Here is a 27054-nt window from a genome sequence, read left to right as displayed (position 1 = left end):
AAAAATGTCATGCTTTCTAGTAGACTCAAGACTCTTGAAAAAGGTGGCCTCTGTCTTTAAACTGAGTGAGGTAACAAACCAGTTAACAGATTTTCGGGTTTTTTTTGTTTGTTTGTTTTCCAGAGCTGAGGACCGAACCCAGGGCCTTGTGCTTGCTAGGCAAGCGCTCTACCACTGAGCTAAATCCCCAACCCCAGATTTTCAGTATAACTAGTTGAGTATTAATGTTATGAAATCCACTTAAGTCCTTACTTAAATAAAATCTCTCTTTGAGGAATGGGGCAGGGAAAGGCCACAGAAGGTTCACTGGCCAATGCTCAGAGGGACGAAGGCCACATGCTCAACTTCACTAATCACAGAGCCATAGCTGGAACAAGAAAGACCTTCATGCCAGGTCCCCAGTACCCATGAGTTTCAGCAGCCCTCTGCTCTTCACAGGGACCCTGCCCAGCTCTCCGAGGCATTTAGTGCTCTGGAACTTGACCTGAGCACCTGCTGTTGGCGTGCAAAGCAGCTGTCAGGGTCTCTGCTGCTTGCCGTGGGCTCTGAACTAATACACTGATAGACAACTGGACAACAAAGGGACAGAAAACAGGAGGGCTTCGAGCAGCTCTAGATGTCACCTTTCTCATGGCATCTCAGTCACGCAATACCTTCTCCTCGTCCTTATCAGACCCACCTGATACCACGATAGCTAGGTGAACTCTTGTGTGTGCTGTGAGAGAAAATAGCGTATGCATGTGTCCATGTGTGCAAGTATGTGCCTGTGTATGAAGGCCAAAGAATGACATCGCGTGTCCTTTATCACCCTCTACTGTGTAGTCCATCAAAGGAAGCCATGTTTGGTACAAACTGCCTTGAGGGTCATCACGTCATTTGACTGTTCCTACCAAATACATGCTTCGCCCAGCCTTAAGAACACATCCTGGGCCTGGCAGTGCTGGCCCACACCTGCAATCCCAGTGTTCGGGAGGCAGAGGCAGGTGGATCCCTATGAGTTATAGGCCAGCCTGGTCTGCATACCAAGTTCTAGGCCAGCTAGGGTTACATAGTGAGGCCTTGTCTCAAAACTAAAACAAAAACCATAAGCTGGGCATGGTGGCTCCTGCTTTTAATCTCAGTACTCAGGAGGCAGAGGCAGGCAGAGCTCTGAGTTTGAGACTGGCCTGGTCTACAGAATGAGTTCTAGGACAGCCAGGGCTGCACAGAGAAACCGTCTTAGAAAACCAAACAAACAAAACCAAAACAAATCCATGAGGTTATAATTGGCAAATTTATATTTTAACTTCAAAAATGTTCACAACAAATAAAATCAAAACACAGAAGGGGGGAGAGAGGGAGAGAGGGAGAGAGAAGGAGATGGCTCAGGTGGTAAAGGCTCTTATGGCCAAATCTGATGATTTGTGTTTCATCTCCAAGACCCATAAAATAAAGAGAGAACCAACTCACTAACAGTTGTCCTCTGACTATAATGTGCACCATGGCATGTGCCCCTTTGCACACACAAATAAACTATATTAATGCAATTTTCAAAAAATCTTTTAAAGATTTAAAAAAATCTAGAAATAGCTCAAAATAAAGTCCACATCTCCCCCACTGGGCTTCTCCATTACAAAGAAAAGCAACAGGAATGAGTCAGTCCGAAGTCTCCTTCACAGTGTCCCACACCTGCACCTCCTAGAACACAAGAATCCCCCACTGTGCCCCACGCTCCCCTCCAAAGGCAGAGACACACAGCAGAGAAATCGGGGGACCACAGCCAGGAGGCCTCGCTGCCAGCCGCCCCTCACAGCCCCAGCTTCCCTGACCACGCCTGACCAGTGAACTTCACTGCAGGTGAAGACCATGCTGAACACGTGTAAAGCCTTGCATTTACTTCCCAGCATAAAAAGGGGAAAGGAAAACTGAATTTCCTTAAGTTGACTTATTTTACATGTATGAATGTTTTGCCTGCAGTTATGTTATATGCACCATCTGTGTGCCTGGTACCCACTAGTTGGAAGGGCATTGGATGCCACGGAGTTATGGAGGTTGTGAGCCATCATGTGGATGCTGGAAACCAAAGCCAGGTCCTCTGTAAGAGCAGCAAGTACTCCTAACCACTGAGCCCTCTGTCCAGCTCCCAAGGCTGATGCGTTTTGTTTTATTTTGTTTTGTTTCTGATGTTTGTTTATAGCCCTGGCTGTCCTACTCTGTAGACCAGTCTGGCCTTGGACTCGGAGCTCTGCCTGCCTCTGCTTCCCCAGCACTGGGAATAGAGGTGTGAGGCACCATCAGGCTAAGCAGTCTTTCTTAAAGGTAGAAAACTGATGGGTAACCAACCCTTCAACTGACTGCTATTAGACGCCAACATCTAGAACATTCTCTGTGTAATGTCCTCATTAGGACAGGAGTGGACAGCAATACACAACAGTGACTGAAGAAAAATACCCTAGGTGCTAGAACAGAAAAGGTGACGAGATTCGTCTGCCCTAAAGCTATGACTCGGACCAGGTTCAGAGTCTCCTGCTGGTGTACAGCATATGGCGAAGCGTGCTGGGCACTGACCGTCCATCTCTACGAGGAGCTGGTTGAGGGTCTGCTCCTCTTCTGTGTTGGAGAACCCGGACATGGAGGTGGAGCGCTTCTTCCCCACAGCATCGATCTCATCAATGTACACAATGCAAGGGGCCCTGGCCCGGGCTTCCTTGAAGAGGCTGCGCACTCGGGCGGCTCCCAGGCCTGAGGAAACAGAGTCAAAAGACAGGTAAAGGAAAGCAACTCCTACTTTTGGGTCAGAGTCCTCCAAAGTGGCCTATGTCTAAGTGGCTGGTTCTGCAGATGGACCAGAAGCAGTCAGCATCTTGCCATCCTGGCCTCCCAAGCCGCAGGGGAAAGTGGAAGTTTCCAAGTTGATGTGGACCAAAGCTTACTGTGGTTTAAGGTAGGTTTCTCTGCGTAGCCCTGGCTGTCCCGGGACTCACTGTGTAGACCAGGCTGACCTTGAACTTAGAGATCGGCTTGCTTCTGTCTCCCAAGTGCTGGGTTAAAGGTGTGCACCACCACCTCCTTGGACCAAAGCTTATCTACTTTCACTTGGGCTGTCTGTCCTTCTCTGTAGCACTCAGCTTCTCATGTCAGGGAGGTTATGTGGAAAGCCAACCCAGGCACCGAGCCAATGAACCTGCCCACACTTTCAGCCCACACCTACCTCCAATGACCTCCACAAACTCTGGGCCAGCCATTGCTAAAAAGGGCACCTGAGCCTCCGTGGCCACTGCCTTGGCCAACAGCGTCTTCCCACAACCAGGGGGTCCCAGCAGCAGGGCACCCTTTGGAACCTTGGCACCCAGCTGAAGGAAACGCTCCGGGCTCTAGGCAGGAACAGACATAGGACTAAGTAGTCGGCATTTAACAGAGACTTTAAGTGACTCACACAGAGGAGCCTGTGACAGTCATGAACGTAGATCACAGCTGCAGTGCGTCCACAAAACAGTAAAGAGCTTCGTGCGGCCCTGGCTCCAAAAGAAAGGACGGCCCAGTTGAAGTGGGCCAGTCCACTCCTCTCTTCTGAAGGACGACTTAGGCTGGCACTGTTAGTTTACCAGCAGACACACACGGTGCCCGAGGTGAGAGAGTCACCCACTCATTCCATCTCACCCAGAGAACTCCCATCTCAAAGCCAAGTGTCTGCTCACCACAGCCCTCCTTGAAGACACGTCACCACCCCTCACGTCACCACCCCTCGCACCTCGCACTGGCTGAGCACACAAGCCTCACCTTCAGATAATCCACAAACTCTCGGACTTCCAGCTTGGCTTCGTGCATTCCCGCCACATCCTGGAAGCTGACTCCTTTCCCCGTCTTCCCGTCCACGATGGTGAAGCGCGCCATTTTAAGCTGATTCTGTGCAGAGAGTCAGGGATGAAGCTCTGCTCCCTGGAGAAACGGAACCAGCCACGGCTGCTGCCTGCCTGACCCGACACAAACTGCTACATCCATCCTAGGTGGGCCTGCTCCTCTTACAGCCGAAAAGCCTGCTCCCGCGGTTACGATGCAGACCACAGACCACCTCAGGCACACACGGGAACTCTGGTTTGTATTGTTTATATTAAGAGCAAAGTCAGGTAGCAATTTATCTTTTAGAAAATTAGAGCTGGGGAGAGGGTTCAGTGGTTAAGGGCACTTGGAATTCTTACAGAAGGCTAGGTCAATTACTAGCACCGACACAGTTTTACAAGTTTGTCTTCCAGATGAGTTCTAGGAGAGTGGACACTCTCTTCTGGCCTCTGTGGGCACTGCACACATGGGGTGCCCATACATGCAGGCAAACGCTCATGCACATAAGCTAAACTTTAAAAAGATAAATGAATAAAAATTAAACTCTCTTTGGGCATGGTAGTTCATGCCTTTAATCCTAGCACTTAGGGTAGAAGCAAGGAGACTTCTGTAAGTTCCATATCAGCCTGGTCCACACAGAGTTACAGGCCAACCAGGGCTGCATAATGAGATCCTGTCTTAAAAAAGAAAAAAGGAAAGGATAAAAGAAAAATACAAAAGTAAGAAAGAAGGAAACAAACATAAAGCTCTCCTCGGTAAGGAGTACAGCCCAGTGGTGGAGCACGCACTGAGCATAAACAAGACTCCAGGGCTAATACCAACACCACCCAAGAAGAAAACACATTCTTTAGCTAAGACAGAAACATGCTCACACTCTGTGAAAACCAAGCGTCACTCTCAGGGTAGAAAAGGAGCTTCCAATACCGCCAGCCCAAGCCTGAGGGATGGAGAAGCCATGGGTGAAAAGTACACTTTCTAAGGTGCAGCGGGAGAAGGGAAGAGAAGGGAGGAGAGAGGAGGAGAAGGTAAAAGGGAAGAGAAGGGAAGAAAAGGGAAGAGAAGGGAGGAGAGGGGAGGAGAAGGGATAAGGGAAGAGAAGGGAAGAGAAGGGAAGAGAAGGGAGGAGAAGGGAGGAGAAGGGATAAGGGAAGAGAAGGGAAGAGAAGGAGGAAGGAGTTTCTCTATGAAATGGCCATTCTTTAAGCTACTTTTAATGTTTCTTTTGTTGGCTAATAAGAGAAACTAGGGAAAGAGGGGGAAAAAGGCCCACTCCCAGCTGATCAGGGACATAGAGAACACAGTGTCCTATGCTGAGTGGGCTCAGTGGTCCCCATGCCAGAATATGTTCTTTCAGTAACACTGGCTATCCCACACTCTCCAGTCACCATGCAGAAGGGACGGCTGTGAATCATGGCTTCTCTCTAGCCACTGTAAAAGCTCATTTTCACTGGTTGGAAGTGGCACACACCGTTAACCCCACCCCTATGGAGGCAGACATGGAGGACCTGAGCCTGAGGTCAGCCTGGGGACCCCATAAACTGTCGGGAAGGACTCAAACTCTCACACAGCAGCAGTCAGCAACATAACTTACAAAGGCACTGAATCCGCCTTCCCTTCCGGTCATCCCAGCCAGTCTGAAAACATACCACAGGATGGCCAAGCCCACTGCAGTCATCCCCAGGGCATAGAGGGCACTGGGTAAGAAGGAGAGGCAGTTATGGGGTTGGAAGTCATCATCAGGTAACTGAGGGCTTAGAGCCTTAGCAGAGTCTGAGGTCGAGGCGGAAAGCAGACATTGTGCAGACATGTTTTCCAGCCCCACTGTGATCCACTTTCCTCTCCCGCACAAGTCCTCGTGTTGAGGCTGAATGTACAAAGGCTCCCTACTCTGCTATGTGACAGGGACAACAAAAGCAGGTTCTTCTATGGCTAACAAATCATATTTTACCATTTCAATTAGTAAATCAAAAACAAAAAAGTGGGGGCTGGAGGGATGGCTCAGCGGTTAAGAGCACTGACTGCTCTTCCAGAGGTCCTGAGTTCAAATCCCAGCAACCACATGGTGGCTCACAACCATCTGTGATGGGATCCAATGCCCTCTTCTGGTGTGTCTGAAGACAGTGACAGTGTACTCATACTTAAAATGAATAAATCTTGACAGAATTACATCCTATCATTAGGTTCTCAACATGGGAAGGAAGAAGAGGACCACCGTGCTCTGCCCATACCGCCCCGTCATCTGCCTGAGACTTAACAATAAACCAGTCAGCTGCCTCAGGGTGGGAGGTCTCAGCATCTGGCCTGTGCAGGTTAGAGGAGGTTATTTGCACAGGAGTACTGGCTAGATCCTGGTTTGCCCCATCTCAGGCCACAAACCCACAGCACACTTCTCTTCAGACACAGCTTCCATCACTGTTGCCTAGCAACACCTATGGGATTCATGGACTCTCACAGTGTACCAAGCAGAGCTAAGATGCCTCGGACAGAATTTCTATTCACTATGGGCCTTCTGAACCCTTCTGTCCTGTTTCCCTCTGTAGTGTGCTTATTTAAGAACTCCCACAGGCAGCTAAGGACAGCAGACGTCCCTGGGACCTGCACGTCCACCCCTGCATTCTCACAGTCCTGGACCCTCCCAGGGGCCCAGTCAACCACCAGCAAGGTGGCTCAGGACTTGATCTGGTCAGCACGTCTCACACTGCAGTGAAGCTGGGCTAGCTCAAGTCCACAGAACAGCTAACATACTTTCCAAAGAATCCTGTCCGCTTGTAGGACACGGGAATCCTGTCCTTGCTCTCGATGTTCAGTTCATCTTCAGCAGCTCGAAGCTTCTCTTCAAATTTGTCGATGTTTGCAACCTGCATCCGGTACATCAAGGCCAGCCGCTGAGGGGCCAAAAGGAGAGTGGGCAGAGAGGGTGAAAGGTCAGCGCTGGCACACTGGATGACAACGGTGCTCCACAAAGGACACTTGGTAAAATGCACTTCCATGCCTAACAAGTTCTAGTTTTCTCAAGAACACCCTAGAAGGACAATCTCAGGAGATACCTTCTCTGATTGAAATGCTCTGCACTAAGTAAACCTCTGCCCTGCCACATGGAACTGCCCACAGGGACAGGCACCTGCAGAAGTCACAACCATCCCCATGCCAATCTGCGTCACCAATCTCAGGTTTCACTATTTTTGTTTTTGTTTTGTGAGACAATAACCTTGTGTAACCCAGGCTGGCCTTGACTTTACAATCCTCCTGAAGGAACCACTGTGCCGTTTCCATGCCCAGAGCTCAAGTTCTAAAGCACTTCCAGACTTAACTTGTGCTAACAACGCTGATGGGTGCTGGCCCGACAGCCACAGGGAAGTCTTCATACTACGCCATGGTTCAGGGGAGATTAGTGCAAGTGTCAGCAAGGAAGCAGGTAAGGGTCTCAGCCACATTTGCCTTTCTTCCCTTTGCCCATTAGATAAGCATGAGTGTGAGAGTGTGAGAGTGTGTGTGTGAGTGTGAGTGTTTGTGTGTGTGCGCATATGAGTGTGTGCGTGCGTGTGTTTGTATGTGAGAGTGTGTGTGAGTGTATGTGAGTGAGTGTGCATGTGAGTGTGTGTGTGTTCACGTGTTTATATGTGTGTGAGAATGTATGTGTGTGTATGAGTGTATGTGGGTGTGTGTGAGTATGAGTGTGTGTGTGTCCGTCCCTCATAGCCCTCAAAGCAGACCTGACTGTGGGGTCAGCAGGCCTTAGAGCTGCACATGCCCAGATTAGCCTGGCACCACTTCAGGGCTACAGGTGACCTCATTTCCTTATCCCTAGTATCAGCACATACCGTTTAGAATCACATCTCACTTATCTTCACCTCTTCCAGTCCGACCCGCCACCCATCTGAGCTGCCTTGCCTGCCAAGCACTCCTCTGACTGACTACCTTCCTTCCTTAAGATCCACCCTAACAGGCACTGACCAGACCTTGCGGCCAGCCCTACTCTGTACACATCTTTTCAAGACAACCAAGCAAGCCCAAGTTGAAGGGCTGACTGAAAAGGGGACATTCCCGGGGCTGGAGAGATGGCTCAGCGGTTAAGAGCACTGACTGCTCTTCCAGAGGTCCTGAGTTCAATTCCCAGCAACCACATGGTGGCTCACAACCATCTGTAAAGAGATCCGATGCCCTCTTCTGGTGTATCTGAAGACAGCGACAGTGTAGTTATATATAATAAATGAATAAATCTTTAAAAAAAAAAAAAAAAAAAAAGGGGACATTCCCAATTCTCCCAGTCTCTCCAATTCCAATATCCCCCCGACTCACAGGCCGCCCAAACACCACAGCTCCTGGATGCAGGTAGACTTCCACCACATCACTCTCGGGCACCACCTGCACACGCTGCACCTCGCCTTTAGCCAGCATCTCGTTGACGAAGTCAGCCCAGGAGATGCTGCCGCCACTTGTGCTGAGGGAGTTGAGCAGGCTCATCACGATGGCGATGATGAACAAGGTGCGCAGCCTCTCCCGGTACATCTGGTCTTCCCGCTCCTTCCGCCTCCTCTCTTCTGAGGAACAGGGAGGATGAGGCACATCAAGAGTCAGCACATTCTCTCACAGGCAGCCCCTGGCTTCTCTCTCTCCTTAGGAATGCTCAGCATTGGAGGGAAGGGTCTGGGTCCTAATGCATCCCGAGGATTTTTGAGTTTTTTTTCCCCAAGTTACCCTAGCCCTTGCATGGTGGTGCACACTTTTAACCCCGCACTTGGAGACAGAGGCAGGAGGATCTCTATGAGTCCAAAACCATCCTGGTCTACATAGAGAGCTCCAGGACACCCAGCACTACAGAGAGACCCTATTTCATTGCATCACCAAAGGAGAGATACATTTGACAACACTACCCATGTGCTGTCTGCAGGCGCTGGGAATTTATGCCCTGAAGTCACTTCTGAGGAAGTCATGGTGCCCATTGCCGATGGCATAATGGCATGTGATAGCTTTTAAAGTCAAAAGTCTTCTTAGGAACACCATGCTGTTGCCTTGTACAGAGGCCGTCCACTACAAGTCCAGAAAGGCTGTAGACACAGGCACTGACATGCGTACTGTGAACTGAACACCAGCACAGCTCCTGCAGCATACGGAGGCCAGCAGGCACAGCCGGTACTTGCTCCTACCTGCCCCAAAAGTTAACATCTTCCTCATCACTGAAGAACCCAATTCTCCCTCTACCCAAACTTAGTAATAAAAATAAATAAAATTTAAAAATAAGTTGAGATCAGTGTTGTGGTACAGGCCTTTAACCCAGCACTTGCGAGGCAGAGGCAGAGGCTTTGCAAAGCCCTTCCTGCCCATCAGCAGCTGCATACACAGGGTATGAAGCACAGACACTTGGGAGGAAGAGACAAATGGATCTGTGTGTGCCCGGCCATCAAGAGCTACATAGTGAGATCCTGTCTCTAAAGACAAACCAAAACCCAAGACCCACACTCATATGTGCTTCACATGCACTCTCTCTCTCACACACAGACCACTCCAGGGTCGACAAGGCAGCTCAGAAAGTAAAGGCATCTGCTGCAAAGCCTCGAGACCTGGACCTCGAGGTGGATGGACAGAACCAACTCTCAGAAGCTGTTTTCCAACTTCCCTAAGCACACTGTGTATGCATGCTCCAACCCGTAATAAACAAATAAATATAATAACATTCAAAATACAGGGCTAGAGACATAGCTCAATGGTTCAAAGTACTGGCCGCCCTTCCCGAGGACTCAGCCCCACACGGCATCTCACAACCAGCTCCACATCCCTCTGGCACTGCACGCATATGGTACACTGACAACAGGCGGACAAACACCCATACACACTAATTAAAGATGAAATACGGAACAGCAACACATTTCTGTAATGCCAGTACTTGGAAGGCGGTGGGAAGAAAATCAAGAGTTAAAAGGGTACAGTGAGTTTAAGGCCAGGCTGGAGAGGGATGGATCCCTGGAACTAGAATTTCAGGCAGTTTGCTCTGGAACCTGCATTCATGTCCTCTGCAAGAGCAGTCGTATCGCCGGCCCCCTAAGTACTTCCTACAAAGTTCTTGACCATCTTTTGGCTTAAAATGTGCCAGCTTGGAAAGCCCGGGTCACAGCACAGTCTTTTTCTGCCTGAGAATCTGATGTCAGATTTTCTCTGAAGAGCTTACGTCATGAACCTCCACCAAAGCCATCACATGGTACAGACTAATTGCAAGCTTTGTCACCAAAATTCTTGTTCAGGAATTGGGGAAATGGCAGCTGAGTGGGCCACTGGACCAGGCACATACAGGTCTTCTGGCTTAGGAACCCTTCCTGCTGTGAGCCCTGTGGAGTTTCATACTGACTGCTGGTGACTGGGAGGGCCTGGACAGTAAGGGCACGTCTCACCTTGCAGAAGCAATGAAGGCACACTCCTCGAGAGACCGCCTGAGAAAATGTAAGTGTATTTATCTACTGAATTTGTGGATGTGTGTGCGCGTGTGCACACTCCGATGTGAATTCATGTGCACCACATGCAGGCAGGAACCCAGAAGGCCAGGAGGATATCAGAACCCCAGAACTCCTGGATCTGGAGCTGAGATGGCTGGGAGATACCATGTGGGTGCTGAGAAATGACCAGGATCCTCTGCAGAAGCATTAAGTACTCTCATCTCCCCAACCCCGCCTGAGATTCTATCAAAAGTTTACTCTCTAGTTAAATTAAAGAGTCCATAAATTTAGAGAACCATAAAGAACTATAAAGAACCACTTTGCCTGGTTGCTTCCAGTAACCTTAGAAAACTAAAACAATCACAACCAGGTAAACGCTGACCTTTCTTAGGTTACTGCCTGGTACATTGCTGTGTGTGATCCTACCGCAGGGCTATGCTCACACACCCACCACTGAGGCTGAGCTACCACAGTTGTCCCCTCATGAAGACCGCCTCATGTTACCCTTCCCCAACTCCTAATCCCTCTAACCACCTCTAACCTGGTAATTGTTTCAGTTACCCTCATCTCTGGAGACAGTACTCCCAAAAAGGAGACTCACACAGAATATAGTGCTTTGTATCTCAGCACTCAGGAGGCTGAGGCCAAGGGACTGCTACAAGTTTTAAGCCCACTTGGACTACACAATGGACACCAGGCCAGGCGGGGACTTGGACTACACAGTGCACACAGGGCCAGGCGGGGATACGCAGCAAGACCTTGTCTAAAACAACAAGGAGCAAAACAGAAAACAATCTTAGTGAGAGAGATGCCACAAAGTCCCACTCCTAGTCATGAAGCTATCTGCAGTGCACAGCTGCTACAAAAGAGAACCCAGTCTTCTACCAGGAATGACACTGGGTTTATGAGCTTTGCTCCGGGGCTGGACCAATGCCTGGGAAGAGTTAGGCAACCTAGACCAGGCCGTCTTTGCGTCGCTTTAAAAGAGAGAAAGAACATGAAGGTGGATGGGAGGGAGGGACGGTCAGGGAGGAATTGGGGAAAAGGAAAGACTATGACCAAAATATTTTATACTGGGGCTGAAGAGATGGCTCAGTGGTCAAGAGCAGTGACTGATCTTCCAGAGAACCCAGGTTCAATTCCCAGCACCCACAAGGTGGCTCACAACCATCTGTATGGAATCTAGTGCCCTCTTCTGGTGTACAGGTGTACATGCAGGTAGAACACTCATATAAAATAAATAAATCTTTAAAAAGTAAAATTAAAACAAATCTTTTCTTTATTAAAGATTTATTTATTTCATGAATGTGGGTACACTATCACTGTCTTCAGACACACCAGAAGAGGGCATCGAATGCTGAAGGCTGTGTGGCTGGATGTGTATCACAGCGGTTACAGTGACTGCCTAACTTGATCCCAATACTTCATTAAACCTTATTTTGCCAGAGGTGGTGGTGGTCCATGCCTTTAATTCTGCCATTCAGGAGGCAGAGGCAGGATTGAGCTCTATGAGTTTGAGGTTAGCCTGATCTACTGAGAGTTCCAGGACAGCCAGGACTACAAAGAAAAACAAAAACAACATACCAAAAACAAACAAACAAAAAAAAACAACAAAAAAACCTAAACCCCAAATTAGTTTAAGAAATCCCAGCAGCTCAGTTCAAACTTTGTTTTCTACATCTTTACCCTCCTGGGTGAGTCTTAATTCCAGAAAGGTGAGACCTAAGATCTGAGGACTTAGATCCCACACTCGAGGCTGTGACCTGGGACAGGGCATCAGCTGTAAATGGTGGTGATCCTGCTCCTGCAGACCTGCTCTGTTCACCGTCCTCTCCCAGATCTCCCAGCGCATGTCACGCACCCAGGAAGAGTGAAAACACTGACCAAGGTCCCCACTCCCAGGACTCGGGGGTAGAGCTAAGATTTATCCTTTCTATGACAAAAGGGACACAGGTGTCCACTGAAACAGAACAAAGGACCCAACGATCGCAAAAGTAGGGCCGTTCACACAGGACAGGCCATCAACTATGCCTTCCTGAATAAGCCTCGTCCTGCTAAGAGGAGAGCACAGGAGACACAAGAGGGACGGGCACGCTGGAACATGAGGCACGCGTACCTTCGTCATCTTCCGGGGCTTTGCCTTTGGGTTTATCATCATCTTTGTTCTTCTGCTTCAACCCTGAGGTGTTAAAATACAAAGTACTACCTATAATAAATAAGAAAAAAAATTAAGTTTGCAGCTCTGAGACAGACAAGAGGGCAGTTTGTCCACACACAACGTCACAGCAGAATGTCAGAGCACTGCCGAGAGCCTCTGCATCGGAGACATCACAGCGCTTCCCTCTACGCATCGACACTGTTAGTGTCTGCTGATGACAGAATAATGAATTGTTTACTAATGCACAATGGCAAGTATCTTTGCTATTTAAACTGGGTAGCTCGTGGCCTGAACATACTTCTCTTGCAAGAAGACAAGTTTGTCAGACCACAGCAACCTGTAAGTCCAGCTCTAAAAAAAAAATCCAACACCCTCTTCAGGCCTCTGTGGACACATGGATACGGATGGACACGGACAGACAGACAGACACACAGAGAGAGAGAGAGAGAGAGAGAGGGAGAGAAAGTTTTAAATCTTTAAAAAAGTAAAATGGGGAGCTGGATGCTTACGCTTATGCATCCATACCTTCAGTTCCGGGGGATCCAACACGCTCTTCCGCCTGCTCAGGGCAGCAGGCACACATGTGGTATACACACAAACATGGAGGCAAAACGCATATACACATAAGTAAAGCTAGAAAAGGTTTTAAAATAAAACAATCACCTGGCTAGCCAGGCACTGGTCCACGCCTCTGATAGTAGCTCTCTGAGGGCTGAGGCAGGGGGTTAGGCTTGAGCTCTCTGAGGGCCGAGGCAGGGGGTTAGGCTTGAGCTCTCTGAGGGCCGAGGCAGGGGGTTAGGCTTAAATTCAAGGCTACAAAAGAAGTTGTACACAAGCCTGAGCTACATGAGACTGTCTCCAAAAAGGAAACAAAAACAAAAAATAAATTTTGTTTAATTGGCTTATGAGAGAATAAAAATTATAGGATATAGTTCAGTGGTAGGACACATGCTGGGTTTAATCTCTAAAAACACCCCCCCCCCAAAGTTACCAATGTAAGTTTGGAAATAACACGAGTTTGCTACTAGAGAACAATTTAAATCTGTGTTAAGTGAATTTGAACAGATAAATGACACAGTGCTGGCGCATGTGACAACAGCAGCAGCCCAGCTGCCCGGGGCCAAGGACAGGCTGGCAAGAGGCGGCACACACACCAAGAAAGTCTCTCAACAGATCAGGGAGAAAAGTCACCATGACAGCAACTCTGTTCCTTTAAAAAAAAAAAAAAAAAGTTTAAGCCAGGTGTGGTAGCATATGCCTTTAGCACCTGGGAGGTAGAGATGGGCAGTAGACCTCTGAGTTTGAGGCCAGCCTAGTCTACAAAGTGAGTTCAAGGACAGCCAGGGAGAGACAGAGAAATCCTGTTACAGACGAATGAACAAACAACTAAAACCTTTAATTAAAAACCCACTAAGCCCCAAATATCTGTGTGAGCATTCTGCCTGCCTGTTTGTATGTGTATCGTGTGCATGGCTACTCCTATGGCACTCAGGATCCAGGGTCCCAGGTGAGCTGCCTGATGTGGGTGCTGGGAACTGAACTCAGACCTTCTGGAAGAGCAGTAAGTGTTCTTAACCTATGAGCCACAGTTTCCGCCCCAAGTCTAATTTTCTTCATAAGTGCATTAGCAGACTGTCAGGTGTCGTGTCGTGCATGCCTTCAATCTCAGCACTTGGGAGGCAGAGGCAGGAAGATGTCTGCGAGTTCAAGGTCAGCCTGGTCTACAGAGTGAGTTCCAGGGCAGCCAGAGCTACACAGAGAGACCCTGACTCAAAACAAACACCAAATGAATCAGAAGCAAAACTGCCTTCATTTCTGTTAGAAGTCAGCACTGAAGTTTTGGCAGGTGAGGTGTACTCGGCGCCCAATTCACATCGGAGTCACAGAGCATGGGAAGAAATTCAAACGAAACTCAGCAGGTGAGTGAGCCCAGTGCCAACACAGGCTGTTCCCTTTAAATTGGGGACGAAAGATTCCACTGTTCCTCTTTCCAGCTGGGCAAAAAGGAGCGAAATTGCTGCACAAACACCAATGTCTTGTGAGCTAAAGCAGAGGGTCTGTAGAATTTTAAATCCCAGCATTTGGGAGGCAAAAGCGAGACCTGGGTCTGAGGCCAGCCTGGTCTACAGAGTGAGTTCCAGAACAGGCAGGGCTATACAGAGAAACCCTGTCTCATAAGTAAATAACTTTTTGGTTTTTAAAAGCAATCCATGGGGGGTTGGGGATTTGGCTCAGTGGTAGAGCACTTGCTTAGGAAGCGCAAGGTCCTGGGTTCGGTCCCCAGCCCCGGGAAAAAAAAAAAAAGCAATCCATGGGGTTGGGGATTTAGCTCAGTGGAAGAGTGCTTGCCTAGCAAGCACAAGGCCCTCGGTTCAGTCCTCAGCTCCAGGAAAAAAGAAAGCAATCTAGAAAGAACAACAGCCACAACAATGAAATATAACTTAGTGTTTTATTTATTTTTTAAGATGAAGTGATTTTTATGTGTGGGTGTTTTACACATATGTCTGTACACTGTGTACAGCACTTGTGAAGGCCAGGAGTTGGATCCTCTGAAGTAGGTTTTACAGATGGTTGTGAGCTGCCATGTGGGTTCTGGGAACCAAACCTGGGTCCTCTAGAAAAGTAGCTCTTAACTGCTGAGCCACCTCACTCGTCCACACTACTTAAATATTGGGCTAATGAGATGGTTTAATAGGCAACGGGATTTGCTGCCAAGCTTGATGACCTGAATTTAATTCCTAGAACACATGAGGTGGAAGGAGAGCCACAGGGAGCACCCCTGCACTCTACACTCATTCGTACTCATTCTCTCTCTCTCTCTCTCTCTCTCTCTCTCTCTCTCTCTCTCTCTCACACACACACACACACACACACACGTGTGGGAGAGAGAGGGAAAGAGAATAAAACCCTTAAAGTGAGCAAAAAGAAGTCTAGGCCTGGTAGCACATACCTGTAATCCCAACACTTGGAAGGTCTTTACCTTCCAGGAGGATTCTAAGTTCAAGAGCAGTCCAGACTGCAAATTAATACCTTGTCTCAAGAAGATAAAACAAAAACCGAACAAACCACGGCAAGGCCAAACCGCAAACCCCAGGTGAGGAGCAGCTGGCCTAGGTCCTCCCGCTGGGAAGGGACAGGCAGGATGATTAAGGAGGGCTCAGAGCCCCATCTATACACTTCATTTCAGATTTTCCCAAGTCTAACAGGGCTTAGAGCACAAAGAACCAACGGCTACAACGAAAACATTGCTTAGAGCACTTGCGTAACACACGCAAGGTCCTGAGTTCAGTCCCTGGCCTCACGGAGCCCTGGATGTAATGGCACGCACCTGTAACCTCAGGGCTGGAGAGAGTCAGAGGCTCGGGTGTTTTTTTGTTTTTTTTGTTTTTTCTTTTTTTGGAGCTCGGGACCGAACCCAGGGCCTTGCGCTTGCTAGGCAAGCGCTCTACCACTGCTCTTAGTGGCTGTTACTAGTCTTCCAGCCAGCGTCAAACTAGTGTCGTCGTTCTGCTAATGGTCACTGGTCACTTGTCACTTGCCAAGGAGCCGCCGCCACTCTTCGATTACAGGGCACACACTGACTGAGAGGGCGGATTCTGCTGCATACCTGGGTCGCACAGCACACCCTTCTGCTCCTAGACTTCTCTACTGAAATCACAACAAGCACTGTGATCTCGGTGGGGGGGGGGGGGGGGCTTGGAGGCAGGGGGACAGCAGGGTTTCACTAGCTAGTTCTGGTCTGGCCTCCAACTGGCAGCCCCATTTTAGTGCTGGGATTACAGGCATGTAGGACCATGGTCCTCTTCCACTATGCTCTTAGAGGACTACAGTAAAATCTGTGTCCGTCAGTAATGGAACATGCAATGATACATACACACCTGAAAGCTGCCACAGTCTGATTGCACTTGGAACTATATGCCGTTTCAGTAACAATCCGCTAACACCTTCAAAGCTAGGGGTCAGTATTCGCAATAGCAAGCTCTGTAAAAAAAGAGAAAGACTGAGGTAATACTCAGACCACACACCACAACACAGATCTGGATCCAAGTCCTTGCCTAGTATGCAGAAAGCTACGGGTTTGATCCCCAGTACCCGCTTAAAGCTGGGTATAGTGGCACTTGCCTGTAATCCCAGCGCTTAGGAGGTGGATGCAGGAGCATCGAAAGTCCAAAGTCATCTTCAACTATACACATTAACTCCTGTTGAGTGTTACCTTTCCTTTTGTGTCTTTGTGAGATAGTCTAGCCTCAAACTCAGTGATCCTCCTGCATCATCCTCTCAAGTGCTGAGATTATAAACATATGCCACCAACAGACAGCTTGTTTCGTTTTTGGTTTTGTCATTTGTAACTGCGTCAAGTGGTTCAGGCTGGCCGGAATTTACTATGTTGCTGAGGATGGCTTTGAAATCCTGACCTTCCAAGTATTAGTATTATAGATGTGCTCCACAGTTGGATTAGCCTTTTATATTCTCCCCTACCCTCCAAACACACACACAAGACAGGGTCTTACTATGTAGCGTTGGCTAGCCTGGCATGGAACTTTATATGTAGATTAGGCTGGCCTTGAACTCACAGAGATGTACCTGCCTCTGCTCCCAGTGCTGGGATTAAAGACCTTCACAACCATGACCCATCAACCTTTAAATGTTAAGATCGACAATCCAATTTGACACTCTCTGCTTCATGGTACAGTTAAGGCTGAGAACTGGAACCCTGTTACCATCGGGAGGGCTATCTGTACCTTCTAGGGGCAACATTCCCACCAACATCAAATGGGGTCACACTGGTGCTGAGTACACTTCGAAGGCCACTCATATCTTCACTACGGTGGAGAAAGCCGGGGCCCACTTGACAGGTGGAGCCAAAAGGTCAACATCTCGGCCGCTCTACTGAAGCTGCCATGTTTGCGAACTACGAGAAGTACAACTCACTCATACGCATCAGCAATGCCTCCTGTTCCACCAGTTGCTTAGCCCTGACGCCCAGGCCATCTATGTCAACTTTCATGTCCTGAGGGGACTCATAACGCCAATCCATGCCATTACCACTACATGGCCTCTCAGGGTAACCTGCATGATGGCGACAGAGCTGCCGAGAGCATCATCTTTGCATCGACTGCCATTGCCAAGGCTGTGGGTGACATAACCCAGAGCTAAAGACCAGGGAAGCTCACCCAAAGTCTGCCCTACCACCTGGAGAAAGCTGCCAACCGTATGACATCAAGAAGGTCACGGTGAAGCGCTCCTAAAGGACATCCCGGGAGACCCAGTAGCCTGAGACTTTGCCCGTGACACCCACTCTTCCATCTTTAATGCTGCGGCTGTCATTCCACTCAACTACTATTCTGTCAGATTCGTGGACTGGTGCAGCGAATCGGACTACAGCAACAAGGTGGTGGGCCTCAGGGTCTACACTGCCTGCAGGGGCCGGCTATTCCGGCAAGAGCATGAGAGGAAGAGGGAGGCCCTCCACTGCTTGAGGAGTCAGGTGTCCCATGAACATATTATCTAGAATCTCCCCCTCCTTTCCATCCCAGACCTGCCTCCCAAGAAGGGGAGGGACCAAGAGAGCGCTACTGTTCCAACCAATCCCATCAGTGAAATTCACTATACTCAGCTAAAAAAACAAACAAACAAACAAACAAACAAAAAAACAAAAAAACAGATGAAGAAACAACAAAAGTCAGTAACTTTCAACCACAGACAGAAAAGGAAGAAAAAAACGTGAATAGGACTCAGTTCTAAACCAGGGGCTACGGTACAAGGCGTCTCTCTCACACACGCTAGGAATAGAAGGACCACCCGATGCAGACGCTGCCTCAGGTCCCGGGGAGCCCACATCAGCCCCCCTGCATCTCGCCGAAGAGGAAGGTGCAGGTGCACATCCGGTCCGCGCGGACCGGCCACACCCGTCGCCGCCGCCGGGCTCCGAGCGGGTTACCTGAGGCGTGTGGCCTCCAGCCGCAGCCAGGCCAATCGGAGTCCCACGGACTACGTACGGCCGCCTACCGCCGGCCCCGGAGAAGAGGCCGGGGCTCCTGCCTGAGAGCTGGGCCCACAGCCGCCAGGGCCCGGGCTCCGGGCTCTGGCGGAGCGCGCGAAGCAGCAGCAACGCGGCCGCCATGGTGCCGAGAGCGGCGCCTGCGCAGTGGGGCTCCGGCCGCCCTAACGGTCAGGTTTGGAGGGCGGTTGCCCTTTGCGCCTGCGCGGGGTTGAAGGTTGGGCGCTTCTTGCGACGCCTGCGCGGTGCGAACCTTCTGGTCTCGGTAAGGTTAGCGGCTAAACTCCGGTGTCAGCAGGGAGCGCAGCGCTAACGCTAGCAACCCCAGCCTGCGGGTTCCCGTGGAGACAGGCCACGGTTACCCGGTATTTGTCTCGCCTTTGTTTTATTTACATTTCAGGTTGCGGTTTCCAGTGCTTGGCAAGTGGATACGTGATCCGGTTTTCACATTGCCTCTTTCTCTGGGGTGCGATTGGTGGTTCCTGTTGACCACTTTCTGCCCTCCTTTATGTATTTATTTTCTTGTTGTTGTTTTTGTTGTTGTTTTTTCTAGACAGGGTTTCTCTGTGTGGTCCTGGCTGTCCTCTCTTTGTAGAGCAGACTGACTTTGAACTCGGAGACCCACCTACCTGTGCCTCCTAGTTTTTGGGTTTTTTTTTTTTTTCGGAGCTGGGGACCGAACCCAGGGCCTTGCGCTTCCTAGGCAAGCGCTCTACCACTGAGCTAAATCCCCAACCCCTTGTTTGTTTTTTAAATACAGTATCACTGTGCATGCAACAGAGTCTGGCTTCAAACGAGATTCTCAAGCTCCGCCTCCTGAGTACTGGCTTGACAAGCATGAACAGAACCAGTTTTTTCCTAACACCAGAGATCCTTAGGATGCTCCTGGCTGGCTACAGAATCGACTTAGAAGTCAATGGTGTGTGAGACCACAGAGCAGCAGCTGCATAGAGAGTAGGAAAACGGTGCTCTCAATCTTAGGAGGGAGGGGAGCTTTTAAAGTCCAGGGGCTGGAGAGAGAGCTGGCTCAGCTGTTAAGAGAACTGGATGCGGGGCTGGGGATTTAGCTCAGTGGTAGAGCGCTTACCTAGGAAGGCCCTGGGTTCGGTCCCCAGCTCCGAAAAAAAGAACCAAAAAAAAAAAAAAAAAAAAGGCATGTACCCACGGTACCCTGCAGAAGTAAAAGTTTAAATCATTTAATTTTATGTGTATGAGTGTTTTACCCGCATGTATGTAAGTGTACGTGTGCCTGCTTGGTGCCCTCAGAGGTCTGAACGTGACATTGTATCCCCTGAGACTGGAGTTATAGATGATCGTGGACCATAATGTGGGTGCTGGGAATCAGCCTGGCTCTTCCGCAAAAGCAACAAGTATCATAATAAAGCCATCTCTCCAGCTCCATAAACATTTTAATTAATTTACTGATTTTATATGTGTGGATGTTCGGCCTACATGGGAGCATGTGCCTGGTGCTTAAGGAGGCCAGAAGAGTGCATTGGATCCCGTGGGACTGTACTTACAGATGGTCGTGGGCTGCCATGTGGGTACTGGGAATTAAACACGAGTCCTCTGGAAGAACAGCCGGTGCTCCTAGCTGCTGAGCCACCACACTAGCATTTGACATCAAGAATGTCTGTATTTGGGGGTTGGGGATTTAGCTCAGTGGTAGAGCGCTTGCCTAGCAAACGCAAGGCCCTGGGTTCGGTCCCCAGCTCCGAAAAAAAAAGAAAGAAAGAAAGAAAAAGAAAAAAAAAAGAATGTCTGTATTTGACAGATTTAGAGAAACTACAAGTACACGGCCCAAGATTACTCTCGAGCCAGGAGTAGCAACTGTAATCCCTCCACAGGTGGATATGGGAATTCTGTAACCTTAAATTCAAGGTGAGCCAGGCCATGTTGTGGAGAGCTTGTCTCGAGATTAAGTAAGTTAAAAAATATTTTAATGTTTATTAATATGCTAATATATTTTATTAATATATTAAAATTTAAAACAATTAAAAAAAACAGTGTAGGGAAATGGCCCAGTGAATAAAGGGCTCGATGGGAAACCTTCCATTTGAATTCAGTCTCCAGAATCGGTGAAAAACCCACATGCATTGCAAACCTGTCATCCCAGTCTCCTACGCCAAGGAGACAAGAGGGTCAGCTTATAACCGCCAGCTTTTCCACCTGTGCCCCAGGTCCCAAACGGCAACTCAAAGGCGTAACATTATTAGTAAATACCTAAGCCATAAGCTAGGCCCACTCCCCAGCTAACTCAAGTTAAATCCCGTTTATTCTAACCTGAATTCAGCTACGTGGCTGGCTTCCTCTCCTCAGCTTATTGACCATCAGTTTTTTTATTGATAGGTGATGCTTCCACAGGGTACTCAGGAGATTATCCCTATATCACCTGGAAACAAGGCTTGCTAGAAGTCTCGGAGCCCATATAAGTATGTGGGTCAATGTACTGGCTGGTTTTGTGTGTCAACTGGACACAAGCTGGAGTTATCACAGAGAAAGGAGCCTCCATTGAAGAAATGCATTCCTGAGACCCAGCTGTAAGGCATTTTCTCAATTAGTGATCAAGGGGAGAGGACCCAGCCCACCTGTGGGTGGTGCCATCTCTGGGCTAGTGGTCTTGGGTTCTATAAGAAAGCAGGCTGAGCAAGCCAGGGGGAGCAAGCCAGTAAGTAACATCCCTCCACGGCCTCTGCATCAGCTCCTGCTTCCTGACCTGCTTGAGTTCCTGTCCTGACTCTCTTTGGTGATGAACAGCCATGTGGAAGTGTAAGCTGAATAAACCCTTTCCTCCCCAGCTTGCTTCTTGGTCACGATGTTTGTGCGGGAATAGAAACCCTGACTAAGACAGTCAGCTATCCCGGGATGGACATCTCAGTGGTAGAAACGAGAGATCCTGCCTGAAAAACCATGTGGAAGATACGGGGCTGGAGGAATGGCTCAGGAGTCAAGGGCACTGGCTGTCCTTTCAGATAACCAGGGTTCAATTGGCAGCACCCACTTGACCACTGTCAACTGTAACTCCAGTTCCAGGGCACGGAATACCCTGCTTCTGGTCTCTGTGAGCTCTAGACATTCATGTACACATACATACATACATACAAGGAAAACACACGTACACATAAGATAATTTAAGAAAAACACAAGGTAGGAGGAGAGAACTGACACACAGGAACAAACCCACAGGGACATACAACCCACAGGTTTTTTTCTTCCTATATAGATATATGATAATTTAATGTATATATGATTTTCTTCTGTATATATTTTTCTATATAATATATATGACTATATAATTTTTATGATAAAATATGATACATCTTTTTTTCCTTTTTTTTTTTTTTGGAAAAAGGGTCTCTATGTCCTAGAATTGCTAAGTAGATCAGGATATCCCAAAACACAAAGTTCTGCCTCTGCCTCCTGAGTGCTAGGATTAAAGTTGTGTATCCCAACACTCCATATATTTACATCGTGTGTGTGTGTGTGTGTGTGTGTGTGTGTGTGTGTCACGGTGGTGCTGGTGGAGGTCAGAGTCTTCTCCCCTTTCATCACTCATCATGTGGGTCCCAGAGATCAAGCTCAAGTGACCTACTTTCACTTTCGGGGCCACCTTGCTGTCTTCTTTCAACCAAGTTTTGCTCAATATCTGATGGCGGGTCTGGTAAGACAGCTCCCTGGTTAAGATCCCTTGTTGCCCTTACAGAGGACTCAGGCTGCTGTCTGGCCTCTGCCTGGCTGTTGAGTCATAACCACCACCAGAAGATGACAAGAACACAGCCGCTGGAACCCGTCAGCCAATAGCCCCGAGCAAGTTATTAACTCCTAAGCCTCAATTTTCTCATCAGTAAAATGGGCCTAATAATCATTTGCAAAGCCAGGCTAATGCCAACCTTGGGTTTCCCACACGGCAGTTAGAGAGATGAAATGCAATAAATGCATGTGAAAGCAACTTGTGAACCAGAAAGCCGCTCACACTGGGAGCCATTACTAAGAGGTTGTGAGAAACAAGTGCCTGGGAAAGAGTCTATTATCGCGAGCGCACGCGTGTGTGTGGATTGTGCCACTCAGAGGACAACGTTTGGGAGCTGATGCTCTCCTTTCACAGGGTTTTCACATCCGGGCTGGACTTCCGGCCACTCTGCTACCCTGAGAGACGGTCGGCTTTACCAACTCCTAGACATTTCCTTCACCGCCTCGACTCTTTCTGCTTACTCGTTTGTACTTCCGTCTTACCTTTCTGAGCCTGCAACCCTGTACACGGGGACACTCCGGCCTGCTTCCCCCCATACTGCCTTGCTCTCAGTGTCTGAGAGAGGCAGTGTCTCAGGGAGCTCCTGCTGGAGTCACGTGCTTTAGTGGACCATACCCTGACGCCAGATACCGCCAGCGTTGGGTCCAAGGAGAACTCACCTGAGGAGAGAGGAAATCATCTGTCCAATGTAGACCTTGAAAACTAACTCCCTATCCCCCCTCACCACCCCCTCCACAGGGTTTCTCAAAAGGTCCACCTGCCTCTGTCTCCTGAGAGCTGTGACTGAAGCCTGTGCCACCCCTGCTTGGCAAACTGTCTTTTTAAAAAAGAATAAATTCGTATTTTTCTGTGCATTGGTGTTTTGACTGCATGTGTGTCTGTGCGCGGGTGTCGAGTCCCCTGGAATTGGAGCCACTGACAGCTGTGAACCCAGGGCCGAGCGCTTGTCTACCACTGAGCTAAATCCCCAACCCCTCAGTCAGTGCTCTTAACCACTAAGCCATCTCTCCAGCTCAGATTTAGGCTTTCTTATCAAAACTTAAGTGAGTGACCATCAAATTCAGCCTGCCTTCTAGATATTTATTTATTTACTTATTTACTTATTTACTTATTTATTTATTTATTTTTACTCAAAGTGATTTTACTGCCTGTATACACATAGAACTTATACGACTAAAGCAGAGGCTATGGGGGACTCATATTTCCAATTGGGTGGGAGCACCCGCTTCGGCCTACAGTATTGAGTCAACACTGCTCTCTATCAGAATCAGACAGAATTTAGCATCCTCATCCTTTCTGTTCCCCTCAAGGTGTTTTCGGACAGGGACCGCTTTCTTAAGCTAATGGTAGAGATCCTCAGGGGAATCGCGGGCAAGGTTTTTGAACTTAAGGATTCTCAAGATTGTATTTCCAGGCACAAACAGACCCGTGCCACACCGTGTGAGTCCCTCAGGATTACACCTGTCTGAGAGGAAGTCAGGCTTTTCTTGGCCAGTTTGTAAATCTGTTCCTTCAGGTGGTCAGATGTCGACTTCAGCCTTAGCCACGTGGGGACGCTACCTCGGTAGGGTAGCGCCAACTGGGACAGGCCTTCATGGGAGTATGCATGTGACCCATGTGGTGGAGGCCTGGCAGCAGAGAGAGCTAGACATTTATTTTTTGAGGCTGGGTCTGTCTCTCCTTCCCTCCCCCACTTCTTCTCTTTCTCTAAGTAGCCCTGGCTAACCTAGAACTCACTATGCCTACTATGCTGGCCTGGAACTCCCAGAGATCCACTTGCCTCTGCCTCCTAAGTGATCAAAGGTGTGTGCCACCATGCCTTTTTCTTTTTCTTTTTCTTTTTTTTTCTTTCTTTCTTTTTTTTTCTTTTTTTTTTTTTTTTTGCTAAAGACTATACTTTTAGGGATCATTTCCATAGTTTGTTACTAGAAAAGTTTCCCTGACTGTGTAGAGCACCCGAAGCCATGAGGACGAGAAACAGCAAACAGCATCCCCTCCTGAGTGTGAAGCCGGCTCTAGGTGCTGCTTCTGCGTGGCTGCCTCTTGCCACTAACGATCTCATCCTTCACTCCTATGGGAGGGTGAGAGGGAGGGAACGCAGTCTGAGTGGAAAAAAAAAAAGACCTTCGTACAAATTCATCTCCCTGTGGGGGAGGGGGTGGGAAACTGCAGGAGGAAGTAATATATGAGAGAATAAAAAAGTGTACACAGACGAAGGTAAATGTGAGCTCTAAATGTCAGACACTTATCTCTGGGAGTCTGTGCAATAAAGATGCATATATTAAAAAAAAAGAAAGAAAGAAAAGAAAACTCTGCTCCCTCTCTGAGAAGGCAGGATCTCCTATAGTCAAAGCAATCGTGAGCGCTAGGATGGCAGGCACCAGCATGCCTGGTCCTTTTCTGTTCTGTTTTGAAACTAGGCCTCAGGGTGCAGCCCAGGTCAGTCTCAAACTGTTGGCCCTCCTGTTTCAGCTTTCTGGTTGCTAAGACTACAGGTGTGCACCAGGCCCACAGGCTACAGGCGTGCACCAGGCTCACAGGTTACAGGTGTGCACCAGGTTCACAGGTTACAGGTGTGCACCAGGCTCACAGACTACAGGTGTGCATCAGGCCCATAGACTACAGGTATGCACCAGGCCCACAGACTACAGGTGTGCACCAGGTTCACAGGTTACAGGTGTGCACCAGGCCCACAGACTACAGGTGTGAACCAGGCTCACAGGCTACAGGTGTGCACCAGGCCCACAGGCTACAGGCGTGCACCAGGCTCACAGGTTACAGGTGTGCACCAGGTTCACAGGTTACAGGTGTGCACCAGGCTCACAGACTACAGGTGTGCATCAGGCCCATAGACTACAGGTATGCACCAGGCTCACAGGCTACAGGTGTGCACCAGGCCCACAGACTACAGGTGTGCACCAGGCTCACAGACTACAGGTGTGCACCAGGTTCACAGGTTGCAGGTGTGCACCAGGCCCACAGGTTACAGGTGTGCACCAGGTTCACAGGTTACAGGTATGCACCAGGCTCACAGGCTACAGGTGTGCACCAGGTTCACAGGTTACAGGTGTGCACCAGGCCCACAGGTTACAGGTGTGCACCAGGCTCACAGGTTACAGGTGTGCACCAGGCCCACAGGTTACAGGTGTGCACCAGGCTCACAGGTTACAGGTGTGCACCAGGTTCACAGGTTACAGGTGTGCACCAGGCTCACAGGTTACAGGTATGCATCAGGCTCACAGGCTACAGGTGTGCACCAGGCTCACAGGTTACAGGTGTGCATCAGGCTCACAGGCTACAGGTGTGCACCAGGCTCACAGGTTACAGGTGTGCACCAGGCTCACAGGCTACAGGTGTGCACCAGGCTCACAGGCTACAGGTGTGCACCAGGCCCACAGGTGCAAATTCAAGTTTGCTCTTTATCTACACTGGAATTTCCTTGTCTGAATTCACTGTCCATTGAGGGATCGACATTGGCCTCATGCCTGTGTTCTTCCTCAGTGCTGCTGGAGACGGGTCAGTTACTGGCAAAGAAGGATCAGCTCTGAGTGTCCGATGTGCAACCTGTGTGTCTCAGGATCGGGTTGACATCTATTCCAGGAACATGGGGGAATAGAGGACATGGGGAATAGATCTTTGAAGCAGGAAAGGGTACACTTGTCAGCGATTGGGCTTTCCCCTGGTTTTCAATGAAGCAGGAAACCATGTCCAGTGTGTAACTAATTGCTACATATGTCATCACTACCTCACCCCTAAACAGACGTAAATAGAACTGTTGTATGGCTGGGGGACAGCAACACATTGCCTTTCCAAAGGGTGACAGTCCTAGGCCTCTGTGCCTTGTGATCAGTCATAGCTTGTCACTGGCTAGCTCGGTCTTACACTCTCCTTGTTTTGGTCACCTCAGGTTTTCAGCAAATCAAGGGCAAACCTGCTGATCCTATAAGCCACACTTGACCTTTGGATTCATGATTAGCGAGGACGGTGTGCCACACCCCAGCCTTTTCTTCCAGGAGGCCTTACCTTTGTCCCCTCTGCCTGCTGGGATTTTCCAGGGCTCTGTCTTCAGGAGACCACTGGCCCCTTCTGTTGCTTAGAAACACAGAACAAAAAGAGACCAGGCCAAAAGCAAGGGCTTAAGATATGGAGGGAGGGAGACAGCAAGAACTTCTGGAGTACACAGTGAGACTCTGTCTCAAAATAATTTTAAAACCTTTTTGTTGAGGTGCAAAGAGTAGATATCGTAAGCTGGCGTGACGTCTGACTTTAAGTTTAGCATTTGAGAGGTGGGAGGCAGGAAGATCAGGTTCTAGGCCAGCCTTAGTCGAGTAAAGAGTTTCAGAAGGATGGTCTGACAGTTCAAAGAGCTTTGCTGAACAACCATGAGGACCAGAGTTTGGATCTCAGCACCCATGTTACAAACAGGATGCCTAGAGCCCCGACTCAAACTAGAGGTAGGATCGCTGGGACCTTCTGTCTTCTAGGCTAGCTGAGAAAAGAGAAGCCCAGGCTTCAGGGATCCTCATTAGAAGGGGAAAGACCCTCCCTCATTAGAATAGCCAGAGAAGTATAAGAGTACAGGAAGCCTTGATGCGTGTTCTGACTCTCTCTCTCTCTCTCTCTCTCTCTCTCTCTCTCTCTCTCTCTCTCTCTCAGATAGGGTTTCTTTGCGTATCCTTGGCTCTCCTAGAACTAGCTCTGTAGAGCATGTTGGCCTGCCTCCACCTCTCTAGTGCTAGGACTAAAGATGGGCGTCACCACTGCCTGGCCTTTTTCTGACCTTTCATAGTCACAGGGGCAGGAGCCAGCACAGATACACACAGGCACATACGACTTCTCTCTCACACAAATAAATAAGTAGATCTATTTATCTTTGCTTTATGTGTAGGTGTTTGAC

At 48.9% G+C, this 27054-nt stretch overlaps 1 protein-coding gene, 1 long non-coding RNA gene, 1 other non-coding gene and 1 pseudogene across 13 annotated transcripts in view; 2 read left to right on the top strand and 2 right to left on the bottom strand.

The window, feature by feature from the left end:
* The window catches only part of Spg7 (SPG7 matrix AAA peptidase subunit, paraplegin), a 34139-nt gene extending 15591 nt beyond the window's left edge, over positions 1-18548 (bottom strand). For 5 of the 8 annotated variants that reach the window (XR_015643404.1, XR_015643406.1, XR_015643408.1 and 2 more), the window contains exons 1-9: positions 18347-18548; positions 16284-16386; positions 12364-12453; positions 8119-8360; positions 6565-6704; positions 5411-5513; positions 3760-3885; positions 3191-3353; positions 2548-2721 (exon numbers count right to left, since the gene is read on the bottom strand). Coding sequence is in view for 3 of the 8 variants with exons in the window: in NM_001399110.1 (NP_001386039.1) it covers positions 2548-2721; positions 3191-3353; positions 3760-3885; positions 5411-5513; positions 6565-6704; positions 8119-8360; positions 12364-12453; positions 16284-16386; positions 18347-18529 (1324 nt within the window). In the remaining 5 variants the exon portion in view is untranslated. The remainder of the gene's footprint in view (positions 1-2547; positions 2722-3190; positions 3354-3759; positions 3886-5410; positions 5514-6564; positions 6705-8118; positions 8361-12363; positions 12454-16283; positions 16387-18346) is intronic. The other 3 variants (XR_015643405.1, XR_015643407.1, XM_087594775.1) reach the window with 1 other exon arrangement.
* An 82-nt stretch (positions 18549-18630) lies between these two features.
* LOC102551789 (uncharacterized) lies at positions 18631-21203 on the top strand. 4 transcript variants are annotated; one of them, XR_015644232.1, is made up of 5 exons: positions 18631-18671; positions 19167-19325; positions 20181-20287; positions 20756-20946; positions 21108-21203. It is a non-coding gene; the product is annotated as an uncharacterized LOC102551789 (long non-coding RNA). The 4 variants fall into 4 exon arrangements; XR_015644231.1 differs by having other exon boundaries at positions 18631-18771; XR_015644234.1 differs by lacking the exon at positions 19167-19325.
* Positions 21204-23322: 2119 nt separating this feature from the next.
* Positions 23323-23774, bottom strand: Rps13-ps1 (ribosomal protein S13, pseudogene 1; annotated as a pseudogene).
* Positions 23775-24044: 270 nt separating this feature from the next.
* Positions 24045-24268, top strand: LOC120098732 (small nucleolar RNA U3). Its single transcript, XR_015644461.1, has one exon. It is a non-coding gene; the product is annotated as a small nucleolar RNA U3 (small nucleolar RNA).
* The last annotated feature ends 2786 nt before the right edge of the window (positions 24269-27054 follow it).

The sequence above is a fragment of the Rattus norvegicus genome, chromosome 19, assembly GCF_021556685.1.
Source record: "Rattus norvegicus strain SHRSP/BbbUtx chromosome 19, alternate assembly SHRSP_T2T, whole genome shotgun sequence".
NCBI lineage: Eukaryota > Metazoa > Chordata > Mammalia > Rodentia > Muridae > Rattus > Rattus norvegicus.
Note: the sequence above shows the minus strand (reverse complement) of the source record. Positions and strands in the feature narration are given on the sequence as shown.